Source organism: Megalobrama amblycephala, linkage group LG22 (assembly GCF_018812025.1).
Source record: "Megalobrama amblycephala isolate DHTTF-2021 linkage group LG22, ASM1881202v1, whole genome shotgun sequence".
NCBI lineage: Eukaryota > Metazoa > Chordata > Actinopteri > Cypriniformes > Xenocyprididae > Megalobrama > Megalobrama amblycephala.
This window is the reverse complement of record NC_063065.1, coordinates 469,928-491,886: the sequence shown is the minus strand read 5'-3', so window position 1 is coordinate 491,886 and position 21,959 is coordinate 469,928. Positions and strand designations below refer to the sequence as shown.

The following is a 21,959-nucleotide window of genomic DNA, read 5'->3' as shown; positions in this document are numbered from 1 at the left end:
ACTCCAGGCCTTCAGTCCACGCCACAATAGATTTTGCTTCGCTCGACTTTGTGGGGCCATTTTGCAAATGCGAGGCTTGTGTTCAACTCTGACGGCTCTCGTGTCCCGGAGATTCACAACCGTACAATCCAGATGACATGAAACTATTCTTCATCTGAACTCTGAGTCGATCATATCTGAGGGTTCGAGGAGAGACCTTCAGAAGATCTGGAGAGTTTTAGATGGACAACAAACAAGAATCACTCACATGTTCAAAACAAATTTGAATTGAATCAAAATAATGAATCATTCATCAGTCAGAACATTTTTTGTTTTTAGTTTGACTTGACTTAATAACAGCATGAAGCAGAAGTAAATAAGTTGGAAAAATCCAGAAACTAGCGTCTGTCATTGTGTTATTGATTCACTGCTCAACACGGTTTAATGAAACAGCCCTGCTGTCCTTTCTGAGTCATTACAGCATGTGTAATTAGTTTTTAATCAGATCATGCTGTCTGGTCTTTATCAGTATCACAATATTAATCTTGTTCTGAATCACATTCATCTTGTTATACATGTATTGAAACTAACAAAGGTGTCACCAGAAATACAATATCTGGATCATTCCATTCTTCAAGTTATTGAAGAACAATAAATAAATATGCTTTATTTAAGCATTTATCAGATTTATCAGATTATCAATTTAACTTATAATTCGATTATTTACTCATTGAGCAGGTTGATAAAGAGCTAAAGTTAGTCATTGCTCAATTATACAAGACGTCAACATAGAAGATAATTTTCATATTTTAAGCATCTTTTGAAATGTTGATATTATCAAACTAATTTGTGTTATTTGATTGAACATGAATTGATGAATGATTTTACAGAGACACAAAACAACAAACATCCCAGAATTCATCAAATCCATTGATAATACTTACTGATCATTCTGCAGTTTTCCTTCCAGAGTGATGTCACTTCCTGGAGGATAATGTCATTCAGGAAGTGGGCTGCTAGTTCATGGGATTTTACAAAAGATGGGAAGTGACATTGTGACACCACAAAAAACAAAAACAAAAAAACAAACTGTAAACTAATTATCAATATTCACAAGAAAACATGTTTAGTTTGAAACATTTTGATTAAAGATGAAACATGAAAGAAATAGCCTACCTGGAATATTTTTGAATACTAAAAAAAGTTTATATTTGAAATTCTTTAGACTGTCTCAGGACTGTTTTAGTATTATATTTTAATATTTATTAATATGTTTTAATATATCCCTCCAAATTTCGCAATCTTCACCCATTTAATCACAATTAAACTCGAATGTCTGAACAATCCAGAAACCCTTGTTATTAGCGAGCTAGCAACTTAAAGGTTTAGTTTACCCAAAAATGAAAATAATGTCATTCATTACTCACCCTCATGTCGTTTCACACCCGTAAGACCTTCAGATTAAGATATTTTTGTTGAAATCCGATGCCTCCGTGAGGCCTTCATAGCCAGCAATGACATTTCCTCTCTCAAGATCCATTAATGTACTAAAAACATATTAAAATCAGTTCATGTGAATACAGTGGTTCAATGTTAATATTATAAAACGACGGGAATATTTTTGGTGCACCAAAAAAAAAAAATAACAACTTATTTAGTGATGGCCGATTTCAAAACACTGCTTCAGGAAGATTCGGATCGTTATGAATCTTTTGTGTCGAATCATGATTCGGATCGCGCGTCAAACTGCTGAAATCACGTGACTTTGGCGCGCCGAATCTTCCTGAAGCAGTGTTTTGAAATCGCCCATCGCTATATAAGTTGTTATTTTGTTTTTTTGGCGCTCCAAAAATATTCTCGTGGCTTTATAATATTAATATTGAACCACTGTACTCACATGAACTGATTTAAATATGTTTTTAGTACATTAATGGATCTTGAGAGAGGAAATGTCATTGCTGTCTATGCAGGCCTCACTGAACTTCGGTAAAGTTGGTTTTATATTCGCACATTCGGACATCCGTATTCAATAGCCTTGTTAATCAAACTGCATTGGACATTCACAAGTAAATATGCCATTAAAACAATACTTACCTATTTTGATCGACTGTGAAAAATGTTGTAAGTTGACAATCGTTGGTTGTCAATATCATGTCGCTGCTTAAAATTCTCAAATATTAATTTATTGCACATTTATTGGAAAGTCTGAATTTATCAGAAGTCCGAATGTGCGAATATAAAACCAACTTTACCCAAGTCCTCACTGAGCCATCGGATTTCAACAAAAATATCTTAATTTGTGTTCTGAAGATTAACGAAGGTCTTACGGGTGTGAAACGGCATAAGGGTGAGTAATTAATGGCAGAAATTTCATTTTTGGGTGAACTTACCCTTTAATGCTTGTGCTAGCACTTGTGAACAACCCACTGAGCAAATTACGTCCAGAAGACGTCTTTTTGAGGTCTTGTCTCAGGTTGAAAAGACGTCCACTGAGGGGCCAGAATGAAAGTTTTTATGACGTCTTTTTTTGACGTCTTCTGGACATCCGATATAGACGAACACACAGAATCATCAAAGGAGAAAAATCACAATTTTTAAGCCACCATCGTGGAGATGAGTGTTTGCTTTAGTTGGGCTCTTGACCCTTAACGTAGTAATATTAGAGTTTGTTTGGGCTGTTATCTAAGTCATAACAGCCAGACAAGTAAAGAGAAATGATCAGGTGTTGGTTATGGTCTCACATAACCATTATTTGACCTGAATCACTGAACTCATTTAGAGCCCATTCTCTGAGTTAGATTTACATTATTGATTACAGCAGCACTGTGATTCTACAGCAGATCAGCTTTTACAATATGATTCAAATGATTTCAGAAAAGGTGTGTTGAACAAAAAAAAAAAAGCATTTATTTTAGGCATACACAGACATCAAGAATCAGCCTGTGAATCTCAACAGTGGTGACCATCAAAAAGCATGTTGCAGTGCATTCTGGGAGCCACCAATCAAAATTCACCCATGGCTCCCATCATGCATTGCTGCATGAATAAATTATGAGCTTAATTGTCTTAGTAATTTCCTTTATTCTCATATTTTATTTTGTTCTGTTTATGTGACTTTTTAGTAGCTTGTTTTCTAATGTTCAGAGTTGATCTGTTGATCAGAATATGTTGCTTGTCACCGTCATTGAGATTCACAGGCTGATTCTTGATGTCTGTGTGTGCCTAAGAGAAAAATCTTTTTATCATGTGAAATCCTTTATATTATATTGATAAAGCTGATCTTGTGCTGTAGAATCACAGTGCTGCTGGAATCAATAATGTAAATCTAACTCAGAGATTGGGCTCGTCATGAGTTCAGTGATTCAGGTCAAATAATGATTATATGAAAACAAAACCAACACCTGATCATTTCTCTTTACTTGTTTGGCTGTTATGACTCAGTTAACTGCCCAAACAAACTCTAATATTAAGAAGGCAAGGGTCAAGAGCCCAACTAAAGCAAACACTCATCTCCACGATGGTGGCTTAAAAATTGTGATTTTTCTCCTTTGGTGATTCTGCGTGTTCGTCTATATCGGATGTCCAGAAGACGTCAAAAAAAGACGTCATAAAAACTTTCATTCTGGCCCCTCAGTGGACGTCTTTTCAACCTGAGACAAGACCTCAAAAAGACGTCTTCTGGACGTAATTTGCTCAGTGGGAAGTGTCTCTTGGCATTAAACAAGATTTAATGCCTCGATATACTCACGACAAAGTTCTTTTTCGTTCTTGGCTTAGAATTAAAAAGTTGGAGACACATTTGCAGCGATATCGTTAACGAATATACGACGAATATATGTCGAGAGCGACGGTTAGATGAAAACATGTGCCACGCGTTTTCCTCTCAATAGCAAAATAAACACACAAACACAATGACAGCGGTGAGAAATCAGCATTTAAAAAAGCATCTGATCATCGTGGATGTTTGCACAAGCTCTGCAATAGACCTTATTTACCAGAGAAACAAGCGCGCCGCCATCTTTATAAAATTGTCTTTGAACTTCCGTTTTGCGGTAGCTCTGTACATTTCTATGGCATCGCTGTCAAAGAATAATTAGTTGGTTAAGTGGATTTACTTGTTGTAGAGTTAATGAAAGTTATCATGAGCATTGTTATGTTTAAAGCAGATGTCTTAACAAACGTCAGTAGGTCGGGAAGATTTTAAAACGAGCAGTTCATTCATCAATGTAATATTGCTGTGGAAATACAAACCGGAAGTCAAAAGACAACGAGCGCAACGCTGAAAAGGGGCGGGGCTACATAAGGTCTATAGAGGGTATGCATCGACGTCACTTTCCCGCCGAAAACGCGCTCCCTCAACTGGACTGAGTGGCAAAAGAACCTGCTGCGTAACTGGATTAATAGGAGAAACGGCGAAAACGCGAGTAAAACTAACGAATTATCCTAAAGGTTGGACTCGAAAGTGTTTCTTACAACTTGTCAAATAAACCTAATCCATGGATATTGACATGCAGCCAGGAGTCGTGTTTCCTGACATTTATATGTGCCTGATTTGACGCCGGGGAAATACATAAAGCAAATCTGGCTGTAAATATTTTATATAACTACAATATCGGTAGGTTTAAATCTGCTTAATCACTTACATCAATGTTATATCGTCATTGTCCAGCCCTAAAACATATATAGTTTTATAGTATAGTTTTTGACAGTGTTGTTTATTTAAAAACACCCAATTATGCATAATATAAGATGGAAAATATTTAATTGATGAGTCGTCAACATAATATATAACAATACAATATATAAGGTATGATTTTACCACAAAATCCAACAATTCGACACAAAATGATAACTGCAAATCCATGTTTCTCTGCTGGAGTCCAGCTGTTTCTGTGACTTGCAGTGATCCATTTGCTTCTTTTTCTGTTGCTTTCTCTAGTTTTTAAATATATACCTCAGGGTTTGTGTCAAATCTATTTGTACAGTCAGCCGCAAAGCTCTTTCCCGTTTTGGATGTGTTTTGTGTGTTTTTCGCGACATTCACGCTGAAAACCAATGCTGCTGCTCAGTCTTTTGCCACTCAGCGTGCGTAACCGCAGTCCTAACGGTCGACGGTGACGTCACGTGCATACCCTCTATTCACCGGCATCATGTCGAAATATGAGGTAAGTTACACTATGATAGTTTGATTAAGGTATGCCTATAATTTATAGATCCGACTATAGTTTGAATTAAACACTTTTCTTTGCATGACACTTACATTACTGTACAGAATGGCTCTTTCGGCATTATCCTGAAAATATAAGCATTCCTGAATGGAAGAGAGGCCCACGGAAGCTCGTAAACGTCACATCCTTTTGATTTTCCCGGCAAAACCGTCCCGATTCCGAGTCCTTCACATAAAAATCAGGGCTCTGGCTTCATTAGACAACCTAGAAAGTCGGGGACGGTCTCGATTTTTTAGTTTCGTTACAAGCTGTTTACACATTGCCAATAAAAAAAGCAATTCATACATGACAATTCTTACATATAACCCATTTAAACATCATTTCACCTCCTTTCATTACTCTGATTTACTATACAAACACTGCATTTACACCTTAATTTACTGCATCTACATTTTGTTCTTTTTTTCACTACAAAAACAAGTGAAATGAATAAGAAAATGTATTTTATATATATATATATATATATATATATATATATATATATATATTATTTATTTATTTATTTTTTTGCATCATATTTTTTCCCCACAACAAACATTCTACCTCACCAAATTTTCACTAGGCCTACTGTAATGTTAAACAGATTATTTAAACTAAAAAATACAAATTTTAAATATATATTTGTTGCACTGTTAATCTATACAATTTTTAGTTCATCTAAAAAGTCTGTGTAATAAAATATTCATGATTAAGAAAATAAAAATACTCATTTGAAACTGCATACTCATTTGTGTTGTGGTGTAAATCACAGCAAGCGACTCCAGTGATAGTGAAACAAAATGCTGCGTTTAATGATTACAATCAAAAAAAGTCCAACAACATTCACTACTGAATGAATGCTGCCAACTTTATTGGCCATATTTACCGTTTAAGAAACACGATATACAAATTCCAGAGGGTTTGGGACAGAGAGGAAGATGAGAGGTAGAGAAGAGCTGAATGGAGACATAAGGCTGAAGACGCAAAAAGGACATGAAGCAGAGGGAGTGTGTGTTATTCATGTATGTCACAAAAAGATTCTGAATAAATAAAAGAAAAAAAATATTACAACTAAAAAATTAAAATAAAATGAAGTATAAAAAAGGTTTAAAAGAAAATGTCTATGCAGGAAAACAGGCAGTTAGCCACTTCAAGTAGAGGGATATCCCAGTGTCCAGTGCTGTGGTGCGGGCCGGGGCAGGAGGGCTCTGTAAACAGACTTTTCTAGCAAACATTTCATATTAAGTGTCCTTAACCCTGTTCAAATCAGTTAATCCTACAGCTAACCGAGTCTTAACCGTAAACTAGACCAAAACACAAAAGCACAGCTGCTCAGTGAACCCCAAACACCAGCCAGAAACAAACATGCTTGCTAGAAAAGTTTGTGCTGGTTCTCCGGTGGGCGGGGCAGACTGTGGGAGAGGGGGCGGGGTCAGGCTGGGAGGAGGGCGGGGTTATCTACATCATAGAGCAGGGCGTCCGGCCCTGTGGAGCACCACCATCCATCTTCTCTGCCTCCAGGATTATCCTCTTAAACACCTCCACCGCCGTCTGCAAACACACACACACACAGTTTGATTCATTCACATGCATGATAACATAAACGTAACTAGGGAGAATTCATGATTTTACCACTAAAAAATAAGCTAAGAACTGATTTTGTATTTTAGACGAGAAATGAATGAGCATTATAAACTGATTGATTATTAAGTCACATAATTGATGAAATCAGCTGCAGTTCTGCATCAACACTTCTAAAATAACACTGATTCTCCTGTGAGACGCGAGACGTCAATCATGGACCATGACAATCTGCTCCGTGAGAAACTGAAGGGAAAACCAACAGGGATCTGAACTCTGGGATGAAAACAGGAACTGTGATATTCAATTAACATCTCATCCTGTCTCACTACACATCTGCTGATAAACCAGCAATGAAACGCGACGGATGTGAGTGCACTCAAAATATTTAGGCCTACATTTAAGGTTTATGTATTTTAATTGCATAAAACAAACAAACTAATAAATGTAATGTAAATACATATCTGTCAGTCATCCATAAATGAAACAGGTCAGATTTCTGCACTCCACTATTTGCATCTATTTGATTTGATTTAAATAATAATTGCATTTCAAAATGCATTTATTCAAATTGCTTAGAATTAGCATGAATCTGTTCAATGTGAAAATTAAATTTATTGACATGAGAAATCAAATTTGCCTTGATCTTTTGACATATAAGAGGTATTTGTAACATTAAAACATCCTCCTCATTATAAACAAAGCATTTAATCAAGCTCCAAAAACAGCTCGTTTTGATATTGCAGGATCTGTGATGTCACTGGGCAATATGCATATGATATCGACCAATAGTTATACATCATTGCATCATAGGCCCCGCCCACTGGCATTCAGTCGCTTAACAGCTGACATTTGCCTACACTGGATGTGAGCGTCGCATCAAAAGCAAACAGAAGTCATTATAATCACTGATGCTATCTACACTGATACAGTATACAGATGTGCGTTCAGTTTCTGACATCTGCCGACAACAGGACAAATGGAAGAGTAAATAGAGTAAAGAAACGTTTGCTTTGACAAGTCCATTTTAAACAGCTTGTTTGCGTCTCTGTACAGACCTCAGAAGGATCCCAGTGTCGGAAACAGTGGATGGTTTATTTTAATGCCATCCCAGATCGTGTTGGAGGATTATATGTTTGTTTGGAGCATTTGACTGCAGATTGTTTTGTAAACGAGGCACAGTGTAATGGAGAATTTGCAAAGAAAATTTTTTTGAAAGATGAAGCAGCCAACTGTATTGGATCCGACAGCAGCTGCTTCACAAACCATAAGTAAATGATTCATAATACATAGGGCCCTATAATACACCCGGCGCAATGCGACGCAAGGCGCAGCGCAAGTGTGTTTGCTAGTTTGCGTCCGGCGCCATTCGCGTTTTCCCGTTCAGCGTCACGTCCTTAAATTAGTAAATGCATTTGCGCCAGTTAGTGCGCCCATGGGCGTGCTGGTCTAAAAAAGAGGTGTGTTCAGGCGCATTGCTATTTTAAGGAGCTGAAAATAGACTGCGCTATAGACCAACTCAAACCTGGTCTAAAGTCTAAAGTCAATGGCGCAATATTTTTTTGTTAGAGTGCGTTGGTAGAAACTGCGCCTCTGGGCGCGTCCACAGTGCGCCTTGACTTTGCTTATTACACACAGGGATGCGCATCACACAAACATGCCAAATATTAAAAACAAAAAGATTACAGTGTAAAAGAATATTATTGTGTAGGCTACATAAATATAAAAATGTAATGATGAATAGTCATTGCATGTATTAGAATTAGGCTACCTATTTTCAATTCAGCCTATTACTACTTATAATGATGAATGAAATTGGCTAATTAATTGAACAATCGTGCCAATACACACACATATATATTAACTGCGCTTTAACTTCGCGCACGAGCAGATCGGTTTCTTCGCTTGAAAAGCGTTCAGCTTTTCCGCCAACAAATTCCGCCATGGCGCGAGCGCATCTCGCTCTTAAAGGTCCCGTTTTTCGTGGTTTTTTAAAGCTTTGATTGTGTTTATAATGTGCAATATAACATGTGTTCATGTTTCGCGTGTAAAAAAACACAGTATTTTTCACATAATTTACTTATCTGTATACCGCTGTTTCCACTGTCATAAAAACGGGCTGATGACTTCCTTGTTCTATGAAGTCCCTCCTTCAGAAATACGTAACGAGTTCTGATTGTGCCAGCGGTTCCTGTGTTGTGATTCGACAGCTCTGAGCGCTCCTTGCCCGGAAAGGTCACGCCTCTTACCATAACGTGGAGATGCACGCGCTCAGTGTTATTGTAAACATGTCTTTAATTTTACCCTATCAATTTGAGCCGGAATCAGACCCGGTGATTGGACTGCGGGATGAAAATAACAGCGTTTCGACGACATGGTGACAAACACACTCTACAAACGCAACTCTTGTGTATTCCTGTGGGCGGAGGTTAGTCAAAAAACTGTTTTAGTGACGTCATTAAAGAAGGAAGTAGAGGGATGTAGTCCAAACTGGCCGTTCGATGTAGGCGACTTCTGTTAAATAAAATATCTCGCTTGGCATTGAACTTTGAGCTTTAAAATTTTACAGATTTTATTTATACTCTAACAACAACATTACACACTAACTAAAGTTTGAAACATGGGATCACGAAGAACGGGACCTTTAAAGGGAATGGGAGATGACACTCTGATTGGTTTATTGAACGTTACGCCCATTACTCATTAAGAGAATAGGGACAACCCATTTCAAAAATGCGCCCTGGCGCACGGACCGTTTTTCCGTCGTTAAAATAGCAAAAGTGGATTTGGACACGCCCTGAGTGCACCTGCGCCGTGCGCTTTACACTTTGCGTTTAGATCGTTAAAATAGGGCCCTTAGTCTCTAAATCATGGTTTTCTGCTGTCCTATGTTTTTTCCGATGTTTTTTTGTGCAAAAAACTTTATAATTTATAAGTTAAACATTAATATTATAAGTTAAACTCAAGGAACATATTAAAATAATAAAAATAAATCCATACCATGACCCCCTTTAAATATTTTTTGTAATAATTTTTTGTTTTTTTTTCCAGGTAGAAAACTACTGGAAGAGCATCCTGAGATCTGACATAGACAGGAGATTGAACAACAAGAGGGATTGATGATGTCAGCAGAGAAGGAAAGTCGATTCAGAGATGTTGTATACAAATACTGAGTGTATGCAGACTGCTGGATCAAACGTTATTGACCGTCAGACAGTGTGTGCAGATCAGTGATCGTCTTCTGAGAGTAACACTGAAGTCTTCTGCAGATGCAACACTTCCTCAGAAAACACTAGAGTCAGAGGAAGGAGGTCAGACAGGAAACGCATCATTACCTGATTCTCTTTGGCTGAGGACTCCATGAACGCTGCGTTCCACGATTCTGCCAAAGCTTTGCCTTCTTCACAACTGATGACACTGAGAGAGACACACATGTACAGCTTCAAATACAATACATTAAAGTGCACAATCCGGCACACAAATCTACACTCATTTTATTTATTTTACAAGAAGAGAAACCTCTCTGAGATAAAAAAAATCACTTGTACAGGAGTTGAACAAATGAATGACGGTGCAGTACGAGTTAAAGCGGATCCCTGACGGAGACAGAAAGCTCAGAGGATCGATGCACTGCAGATCACACACACGAAACACCAGATACACACGGAAGCTGCATCATCAGCCTCTGCGTCAATGCGTTTTATTTGCCTTCCTCTAGTGTTTGTGTAGCATTGGGCTTCACTGCAGGAATAACCGACCCATCATCCTCCCTGAGGCTCAGATTACGCTCACGTTATGAAGGAAACTCTAGTAAAGGATGTTGACAGCGGGTTTATTCCACCGCCTCAGATCCAGCTTCAACGAAGGGGAATTTACACGGATTACATCACATCCTGAAAACCATTTCCTCTTTATTCCCAGTCACCTATTGTCTGAAATGCTGTTCACAAGAGATCTTATTTGTGGAAAAGCTCAATATAACTCAATTATAGTTTTTTGCAGAAAGATTAATTTGCCTTCAATTTAGGTCACAGCCTCTGCGTCTGAACTGCAGGAACATGTGAAAGAGATGAAGCACATCTATGAATACATCATCATCCTCATCACGTGACGTATCAGGAACAGAATATCACATGCTTTCATTAATCAAATGCTCTTAATGCAAAAATAGCCTGAGGTGACGTACCGTTCCATGTGAAGGTCTTTCTTATTGCCCACCAGCATTATGGGTACTCTAGAAAAAAGGACATTAATGTTGAACATTTGAGACACATACAGACATTAACTGACAGTTTAACACATGCAATCATCATTTATTCTGCTGATAATTAGTCAAAACTGACCTAAATATTCTTAATACGTCGCCCTGGGTTTATTATGAATGATTCATCCCAGTATTCATACTCAGAAATTCATCACATTATGGTAGTAAAATGATGCATTTTAACATTAATATACCACAAGCCTTAATTATCAACTCCAGTCTCAGTAATTAACTGAACTTTGCAAATGCTGAATTAATAAATAAATAAAATAAACATACTTACTGTACTTTTCCCACCATATCCAACAATTTTTCATGGATGACTTTTACTACTTCAAAACTGCAGAGAAGAGGGAGATGTGGATCAGAATTTGGAATTATAGCAGAGGATTTTAACTGACTTAATAATGAGAATAATGCAGGCAGAGGTGATTAATCACTGAAGAAAATCATTAAAATATCTAGTGGTTTATTGCATCATTCATCCAGCAATTAAACACCTGCTCATGAGCTCAAACGAGACTGTGGCATAAACTCCATCATCCTCCTGAAACATTATTCATAAAACATTCATAAAGTCATGGAACGACTCTTGACAAAGTTATTAGAGTCACATCATGCCCTTGGGCTTTACACCACCAGTCCAGACGGCTCGATTTAGATGCTTTATAATGAAGGACAAATGGAAGCACATTCATTATCATATTCAGATTTTTAAAAAAGCAAAGACCGTCAACACTGCTTGATGATTCGGGGAAAAAATATATAATTGTAGTTTTGCTGATATAAATTGCAATGCTTGTTTGTAGGGCTAAACAACTGGCCCAAAAAATCAATATGGCCAAAAAAATACTAAATAATATAAAAGTAAGAAATATTACTATTGCAATATTTCACTGTACAAAAAGCATTTAATAAAAGTAAAATAAAAATAATTTCACAACTGTAAAATTAAAATACAAATATTTTTGGCTGTATTTATTTCAATTTCAAACATTAAACCATCAGACTTTTATTTTGACGGGAAAAAAAAAATTCTCCTTAAAGCTCCTTTTTTGTTGATAAGCCTTTCTCTTCACTCAACGCAATGCATATATTTATTTAATTGAATTGTAAACTTTGCAAACTGATATTTTTTTTCTAACACAGGCTCATTATAATTTAAGACTAATCGGAGATGAAAGATAAAGATGAAAATATGCATTACAGTACAGAATGACTCTTTCGGCATTATCCTAATAGAATTCATTTCATGTTAAATCTCATCCTTTAGATTTTCCCAGCAAAAATCTGTCTCTACAGGCTTTCATAGACAACCTAGGAATTTGGGGAAGTTTTGTTCCAAGCTGTTCACATATTGGCAATAAAAAGCGATTAATACATGAAAATGAAATTACGTATAGTCCCTTTAAGCAAAGACACATCCTTTAGGAACCAGTCCCAAAGATGTTCATCTCAGTGGAGATTAAGAACCATCTGCGCTCTTACCTTTTATTTGATGTGACTGAATACACCAGAATGTAACCGTTGATGTCTATGGAGTAGGTCTGAGGGAAAATTGAGTATTCGTCCTGAAAGATGGAAAATCAAAACACACTTCAGAGATGATGCATTAAAAAAAATAAATGATGATTCATGACATGATGTTGAAGTGTATATGTATATGCTATTATAGTATTTATTAATATTTTGAATAGGCTTTTATTTTTATATTTTCAATTTTCATTTTAATTTGTTTAAATAATATTAGTAATTTAGCATAGTTCTATTTAGCTTTATTGTAGTACTTCAAATGAAACATATTTTATTAATTGCCAAGGCAACATTTTTAATTTTCGTTTATGTTTTTCTGGTATTGTTGTACTGAACTGGACTGGTTTAGTTAGTCGTGTGTGAGTAAAGCCGGCTCTCACCTGTCCAGCTGTGTCGACTAGCTGCAGGTGATACTCCTGACCGTTCACTGTGATCATTTTCGTAAACGCTGTGGAAAGAAATAAAATATCAGATGAGAGAGAGTTTGCAGACATCAGCAGATACAATCAATACTCCAACATTAATCACACACAAACCTTCTAAACATACATAAACTACTGTTCAAAAGTTGGTAAGATTTTTTTAATGTTTTGAAAAAAAGTGTTGCATTTATTTACTCAAAGATGCTGTAAAAATATAAAATAATTTTACAATTTAAAATATCTGTTTTCTATGTGAATATATAGTAAACTCTAATTTATTTCTGTGATCAAAGCTGAATTTTCAGCATCATTACTCCAGTCTTCAGAGTCACATGATCCTTCAGAAATCATTCTAATATGATGATTTGCTGCTCAAGAAACATTTCTGATTATTATCAATGTTGAAATTGTATACAAATATTAATATCTTTAAAAATTTAAGTGTAAAACACTTTTAAATTTGTGTTACAGACCCTTATAAACATAAGCAAATAATACTGTGGGGGTGGAGTCATCTCTGTGAAAGCCACACCCATACAAATCAAGCCCCGCCTCCGTGAGTCCACTCAAACTACTGTTCCACACCTGCGTTATGAACCACCCCTTTAAAAATATCTCATCATAATCTAATAAGACGACATCTGGTCTACTTAAAGCGGCTCTTCAAAGTCACGGTGACCGAGAGCAGAAGCAGCTCACACTGGTCTGTGCTGACCGCATCTCCACTGCGTCTGCGATCAGCAGCAAAAACGCTGATGCTGCTGGAGTCACATGCATCTGCATCTATACCGCACAACAAAACATGACACACATACACATGGCTTTCCTCCAAGAGTTTACATCTTCCTGCCAACAGCTCTGTCATACAGCCAGATGAGGAGAATGAAGAAAAACAGTGTTTACTTACTTACTCACACACACACACACACACACACACACACACACACACACACACACACAGGACAGGAGGTCAACATACGGTCAATACATTCCGTTTACTAACAAGCTCACAGACAAACACCATCTCCAAACTAGACCAGATGCAACAAGTCATAAACGGTAAATCATAGTTTTAGTCCAAATCAACCACAGTGTGTGTTTTATATAGAGTATATACCATCTATGGTCATTTATCACTTCACAGATTGAATTTCAATTCCCAGACCTACATTATTATTATTATGCAGTCGTTTGTGATTTGATTGACTTACTGTTTTCAATAGTGGGGTCGTAGGAGTCGACAAACTGGCCTTCCACAAACTGTATTGTCAAGGAAGATTTCCCTGAAACACAAAGTCAGAGAGCGTGAAAGATGATCTGTACATTCGAACTTGACATTAATAACATGCATTAACACATAACATACATGTACAGCGTAGTTTTCTTCAGTTATGTAATGCATGACCAGCTCACAGGACACATGTATAGTAAAATGCATATTAGATTCATGCTGAAGAGATTTACATCATCATGTAAATCATGCAGAAATCATTATCATAATGCCAAATTGAAACTATTCATATCTCACAAACACATTATCTTAATACAGTAGATCAAAAAAATGTTCAAACATCTCAACAAGCTTCTGATTCTATATGCAAAATATTATTTATGATTTTGGGGTGAAATGTGACGCTATCATGTGATTGTCTCTGTGATTAAACACACTCCCATTCAAAAGAGCGTTTGTGATGAAACTGCCATAGTGGTAGTAACGCAGGACATTCACACACACACACACACACAGAATGAGTGTGTGGGCAGATTTGCCCTGCAGCCTGTTGCTATAACAACGCGAGTTCCTCTCTGCATCCAGCATTTGTTAATGCGAGCTCTCATTCACAGGGAAAAGCCCACAGGAACATCGGGACATTCCGGAATGGAAGTGCAGCTCTTTGAAGGACAGAAGCGTGTTTGATCATTCACACGGAACGCCCAAACATGTTCTGACTAGAGATGCAACAGGAGAATCTTCAATGAAAAGAAAGAAAAAATTATTTTATCCAATGGACTTTAAAAAGCGGGTGTTCCTAAAGTCTTTTTATACAAGTCGGCTAATGGGGAAATACCAAAGGCAAAGCCTCCAAAAATGTAACAAGTTTGTCAATGTTACAGTTAGATAAGATTCCAAATCAGAAATAAAAATGTAACAATTGTAGCAACTGTGTGTCTTCAGCTCACATGATACAAAATAACAGCCTCTAACATTCTAAAGTAACAAACTGACGATTAAGGTGGATTGGCTCTTTAAAAAGAAAGGCGGGGCTACAGCCACCATATTAGGAGTTATGACTTTTATCAATATATTTACGAATGAATTGTTGTATTTAAATTAGGGCTGTCAATGTTAACACATGTGAATAATTCAAAATATTTAATGTGTTAATAATAATTTAAAATAATTAAATTTACTTCACCCAAAAATGAAAATGCAATCTAACAAAATAAGTCCTTCAAGATTTATCCTTATGTCATCCTTAAGCGATGGATGACATCAACAGAAACATTTATTTTCATTATAATATCGTCACTTCTGAATCATTCACAATAAGACCAGGAATATGAATTAACTTTTAAACAAACAGTCTATAAAAGGCAACATCTATTCCATCTGTCACTTTTCAGTTGTTCATTTCAAGCATTTCTCCATGTTAAATCCATTAGAGAGCAGCAGCCCTGAATCCCTCCATTTTAATGGAAGCGCATCGGATTTCAAGCATCCTTCCTCATCAGTTCTATAAATAGACACTGAAACAGGAGCAAACGCATCAGGAACATATAGTTCCGATCGGCCGGCTCGTGACCCCGCAAACAAAGCCCAGATGTGGGCGGACGGCGTTTAGTCAGTGACCAGTGAAGTGGACACGCAGAGATCCTCCACAATCAGGCCTCCGACGCGAAGCGCTTATATCTGTAATGAGAGCAGGAATCCTGTACAATTCCTACATGAGACGGATTTAAAGGCTTTCTACTTGAAAAGAAATTCAATTGTTTTTGGAAATCACAAAAAAAGAGAGCTTATGGCTGGTTTAATCGAACTGCACAGACTTGAGAGCATCTTTAGAATTAAACTTGAAGGTTTTCATTATTATTGACTAGTGAAGGTTACGGCACTGCCATATAGAGAGCTGAAAACCAGAACTGACGAACACAGAACTGACGGCTGAATCGAATTAAAACTGGAGGTCAAAATATACGTCATGTAATCTAAAGTTCACATGCATCTGCCATACTGAGGCCAGAAATGAACCTGATGAGAGCTGACAGCTTCATTACATCATCAGACACGAAACATACATTTATTCGTCCTGCATTCTTTCATTAAACATTTCCAATACAGGACCAATTAAGAGCTACATAATAAGATGTTGTGAAGTTGTCAGAAGTTGTGGAGATGGATGGATGGATGGATGGATGGATAAATGGGTTGGTAAATGGATAATGGGTGGGTGGACGGATGGATGGATGAATGGATAAATGAACAATGGATGGATGGATAGATGGATAATAGATGTATGGATGAATGAATGGATGGGGGGATAATGGGAGGATGGATGAATTGATGGATGGATGAGTGGACGGATGTATGGATGAATTGATGGGTGGGTGGATGAGTGGATGTACGGATGGCTGGATAGATTGATAATGAATGGATGGATAGATGGGTGGATAATGGGTGGATTGATGTGGATGAATTGATGGATGGATGGATGGATGGATGAGTGGACAGATGAGTGGATGGTTGTATGGATGAATGGGTGGGTGGATAGATGGGTGGATAATGAGTGGATGGATGAATTGATGGATGGATGAGTGGATGGATGTATGGTGGATGAATTGATGGGTGGATGGATAAGTGGATGTATGGATGGCTGGATAGATTGATAATGAATGGATGGATAGATGGGTGGATAATGGGTGGATTGATGTGGATGAATTGATGGATGGATGAGTGGACGGATGTACAGGTCCTTCTCAAAAAATTAGCATATTGTGATAAAGTTCATTATTTTCCATAATGTAATGATAAAAATTAAACTTTCATATATTTTAGATTCATTGCACACCAACTGAAATATTTCAGGTCTTTTATTGTTTTAATACTGATGATTTTGGCATACAGCTCATGAAAACCCAAAATTCCTATCTCAAAAAATTAGCATATCATGAAAAGGTTCTCTAAACGAGCTATTAACCTAATCATCTGAATCAACTAATTAACTCTAAACACCTGCAAAAGATTCCTGAGGCTTTTAAAAACTCCCAGCCTGGTTCATTACTCAAAACCGCAATCATGGGTAAGACTGCCGACCTGACTGCTGTCCAGAAGGCCATCATTGACACCCTCAAGCGAGAGGGTAAGACACAGAAAGAAATTTCTGAACGAATAGGCTGTTCCCAGAGTGCTGTATCAAGGCACCTCAGTGGGAAGTCTGTGGGAAGGAAAAAGTGTGGCAAAAAACGCTGCACAACGAGAAGAGGTGACCGGACCCTGAGGAAGATTGTGGAGAAGGACCGATTCCAGACCTTGGGGGACCTGCGGAAGCAGTGGACTGAGTCTGGAGTAGAAACCTCCAGAGCCACCGTGCACAGGCGTGTGCAAGAAATGGGCTACAGGTGCCGCATTCCCCAGGTCAAGCCACTTTTGAACCAGAAACAGCGGCAGAAGCGCCTGACCTGGGCTACAGAGAAGCAGCACTGGACTGTTGCTCAGTGGTCCAAAGTACTTTTTTCGGATAAAAGCAAATTTTGCATGTCATTCGGAAATCAAGGTGCCAGAGTCTGGAGGAAGACTGGGGAGAAGGAAATGCCAAAATGCCTGAAGTCCAGTGTCAAGTACCCACAGTCAGTGATGGTCTGGGGTGCCATGTCAGCTGCTGGTGTTGGTCCACTGTGTTTTATCAAGGGCAGGGTCAATGCAGCTAGCTATCAGGAGATTTTGAAGCACTTCATGCTTCCATCTGCTGAAAAGCTTTGTGGAGATGAAGATTTCGTTTTTCAGCACGACCTGGCACCTGCTCACAGTGCCAAAACCACTGGTAAATGGTTTACTGACCATGGTATTACTGTGCTCAATTGGCCTGCCAACTCTCCTGACCTGAACCCCATAGAGAATCTGTGGGATATTGTGAAGAGAAAGCAAGACCCAACACTCTGGATGAGCTTAAGGCCGCTATCGAAGCATCCTGGGCCTCCATCACACCTCAGCAGTGCCACAGGCTGATTGCCTCCATGCCACGCCGCATTGAAGCAGTCATTTCTGCAAAAGGATTCCCGACCAAGTATTGAGTGCATAACTGAACATAATTATTTGAAGGTTGACTTTTTTTGTATTAAAAACACTTTTCTTTTATTGGTCGGATGAAATATGCTAATTTTTTGAGATAGGAATTTGGGGTTTTCATGAGCTGTATGCCAAAATCATCAGTATTAAAACAATAAAAGACCTGAAATATTTCAGTTGGTGTGCAATGAATCTAAAATATATGAAAGTTTAATTTTTATCATTACATTATGGAAAATAATGAACTTTATCACAATATGCTAATTTTTTGAGAAGGACCTGTATGGATGAATGGATGGGTGAATAGATCGGTGGATAGATGGTAGATGGATGAGTGGATGGAGGGATGGATGGAAAGATGGGAGGATGGATAGTGGATGAATTGATGGATGGATGAGTGGATGGATAAGTGGAGGGATGGATGGATAAGTGGACAGATGGATGGATGGATGGATGAATGGATAATGCACCAAAATTCTGGCAACCAAAAATTTTCAGCCAGGAAAAAAAAAAAAAAAAAAAAAAACACAGTTCAATTAGCACTTCTCCAAACAAAAATGATGTTAATTTGTTTCAGTTGAAATATCGGGAACTTTACAACAACTGTAAATTTAACCTGAGAAAATGACATCCTGAACAGCATTAAGAGTTCAATTACCCAAATTTTATTATCAAATTTTAATTTCAGCCTCATCTTTTTGTTTAATCACTAATTTATTAGTAAAAATGAGTGCAGTGAACACAAAGAATTCATGCTAAGATTTGATCATGATTTCATGAAACCAGCATGACTGTATGACAGGAACTGTTCCCAAAGGCTGGAGTCAACTCGAGTGTGTCCTGATGTGATGTTCGCATGTTCTCTCAACTGTGATCTGCAAGGAATCATCACACACATCAGCACACACGTGTTCGGTGTAAACGTTTTACTGCAGAGAGAATAAATCTGCTCTAAATGACCATTGACTCAAAATCGACCAGATCACGATCCAACTCAAGTGGGAAGAATCAGTTTGACATTTGGAGTCACTCACAGCACAGATCCATGAGCATCAGTACATCATCATCAATGTCAAGCTCTAAAATGGACAAAATAAGTCTTCTGAACTCATATAATTACTTACAATTCGATTCAACAATAGAGAGTTCACATTCAATTCAGATCGGATACTGCAAAACATCTCATTTTTAATCTTATCATCAATTCAAATGAGATCTGAGAGATATATTTGGTGTTATTTGGCATGAAGCTACTATAAATGAATACAGGCCTCTGTAATGTGCTGACATATGTATTCATGATATGAAGAATGAAAATGCATGAACTATAATAATGCAGTAGAATCACTTTGACACTGAACTGAGGCCTGCATGCATCTGCAGAACAGCATTCACACTGCGTTAATCATGAAGACAATGCGAATTAAGTTTGGGATTAGATGCACGAGTGTGTAGGGTGTGTTATATTCTGTTATATGTCACAAAGCATGCTTTCTTCAGCTCGTGCTTCAATGCATGCGGATGCAGCACGCGCATGGGGTGACATTCAGCTCACGAGAGCACGCACGAATCTCATGCATGCGGGGAAATATCAAAAGATAATGCAAACGATACACAAAACACAAAGCTGATGTTACGCAGTGCACGCGGGCCGCGCGAGACACTTACCGACGGATCTGTAGCCCAGGACGGCGATCTTGCGCGATTTCGGCTGCGGCATCTTTATTTATTCCCTACCACATCAATATCCACATGTAAGAGGGCTTGTCCTGTCTGGAACAAACGAAATCACATGGATTTGATCCGGCACTGCGTTACAGAGTTGAGAAGCTTGAATGGGAATAAAGTAATTACTCCGTTCCGGCGAATAAAGCGATATTTTTGATAAATTACGAGGAAAGTCTCAGACTCTGCGTCACTGCCCACTGCAAGCCTGCGTTAATTATGCAAGAATGAGCGCGCTGGATTGGTTGAGCCCGCCCTGAGAGGCGGGACGTGTCGGTGTTAATCGCACAATCATTGGCTCAGCGGGACTCAACGGTTCTATATGTGGGAATGTGATTGGATGGCTGCAGTTGTCAATGATGAGACGCCAGATTAAACAACAGACATCATGCGTTTTACAATTTTCAGAATAGAAAAGAAGTGCAGAACTACTTTTACATGACATTACATGAACTTTACGTGCCACTGGTTTTGGATTGTTTTAACTATACTTTATATTTCCATTATTATATATCTGAATGTAATAGGATACATGATCAAACTCAGTTTTTAAAGATGGAAATCATACATAAACCACAATGAACTGAACATAGGGCTGAATAATTTCTCACTTTGAGCTGATAAGTTTTAGCTGCACAAACTTCTAAAATAAAGTATGACTATTTAAATGCTTTTTCTTTCTTAAATAAAAATGTCATTTCAAATATCATTTTAACTGGTAATTAATGCACTTTATTCTTCAATCCATTTTCATCTTCTTTTTTTCGGGGAAACAACAGCACAAACATCAGTAAGGATCAGTGTTATCATTGGGTGGTTTTTTTTTTTTTTTTTTTTTTTTACATTTTAGTGGTTCTTCAGGTTGATGTCCTCATATAAGGTAACTGTACTTCACTGAGACTCACTATAACTCTTTATGAACACCCAGTTTATTAAATATGTGCATTACACATGCATTAAATAATTAGGTCTAATGAAATTGTATGTTTGACGTTAACTATAGCAGATTTGTCTGAAGTCTAATTACGCAAAGACTTAAAATTACAACACAAACTTATTTCATTTTTTCCAAGTTACAGAGTTGAAAATATTCAGGAATGAGCAAAACTTCATCAAATTAATCTCCATGTTATTTCAAGGATTTTGATCAAATGAATAGACCCATCATTAACAGTATAGTTTGGACTCTGTGTGAAATACCAGCCTCTGCTGCCCTCTTCTGGTCAGTCAATGTTTTTAATTCGACAGTATTTTTATCTATATTGCCAATATAAATTTAAAAAGCAATTGTGTAAACATGCACAGTTGCTGCATGCCATATATCTGTATGTAATATGATATATGATCAAACTCAGTTTTTAAAGATGGAAATCATACATAAACCACAATATCACAATGATATTAACATAGGGCTGAATAATTTCTCACTTTGAGTTGATGTTAATTTTTATTTGCAGAAACTTTAAATCTGCACTTTTTTCTCAAATCAGAATTTAAAACATGTTTTCCTGGGAATATTACTTTAACTGCTAATTAATTTACTTTGCATCTTTCAATCCCTTTAGAAAAATCCAGTTTCGCAATGACTTCATCCTGCACTGTAAAATGTAATTAGTTGAGTTTACTTAGAAAGCTTAATTAAACTGTTGGGTTTACATAAAAAACTTAAGGAAAACAATTGCCTTAAATTTAGCAAGTAAGTTTTTACAAATTGAGTACTTAGTTCAGTCAAGTTAAAATCTTGTTCACATTATGTAGAAACTACTTTAAATTCCTCAAGCATTTTTTACTCAAAGTTGCAACTATGGACATATAGACACACAGAGACATCAAGAATCAGCGTGTAAATCTCAACAACGGTGACATTTTAAGGCAGTTTCTACATAATGTGAACAAGATTTTTAACATGACTGAACTAAGTACTCAATTTGTAAAATTGAATTACCAGTCCTCAAGATTTCTAA

The 21,959-nt window shown here is 37.3% G+C and overlaps 1 protein-coding gene and 1 long non-coding RNA gene across 2 annotated transcripts; both read right to left on the bottom strand.

Annotated features, from left to right (window-relative positions):
- Positions 1–16: 16 nt before the first annotated feature.
- LOC125258615 lies at positions 17–5,652 on the bottom strand. The gene is made up of 3 exons (XR_007182654.1): positions 5,240–5,652; positions 924–995; positions 17–207 (listed from the first exon to the last, which is right to left on the bottom strand). It is a non-coding gene; the product is annotated as an uncharacterized LOC125258615 (long non-coding RNA).
- A 322-nt stretch (positions 5,653–5,974) lies between these two features.
- On the bottom strand, positions 5,975–20,221 carry rheb (Ras homolog, mTORC1 binding). The gene is made up of 8 exons (XM_048175055.1): positions 19,939–20,221; positions 14,198–14,269; positions 12,945–13,012; positions 12,520–12,602; positions 11,315–11,371; positions 10,954–11,001; positions 10,103–10,184; positions 5,975–6,737 (listed from the first exon to the last, which is right to left on the bottom strand). The coding sequence occupies exons 1-8, from the start codon at positions 19,988–19,990 to the stop codon at positions 6,645–6,647; spliced, it is 555 nt and encodes a 184-aa protein (XP_048031012.1). The 5' UTR covers positions 19,991–20,221; the 3' UTR covers positions 5,975–6,644.
- Between the last annotated feature and the right edge of the window lie 1,738 nt (positions 20,222–21,959).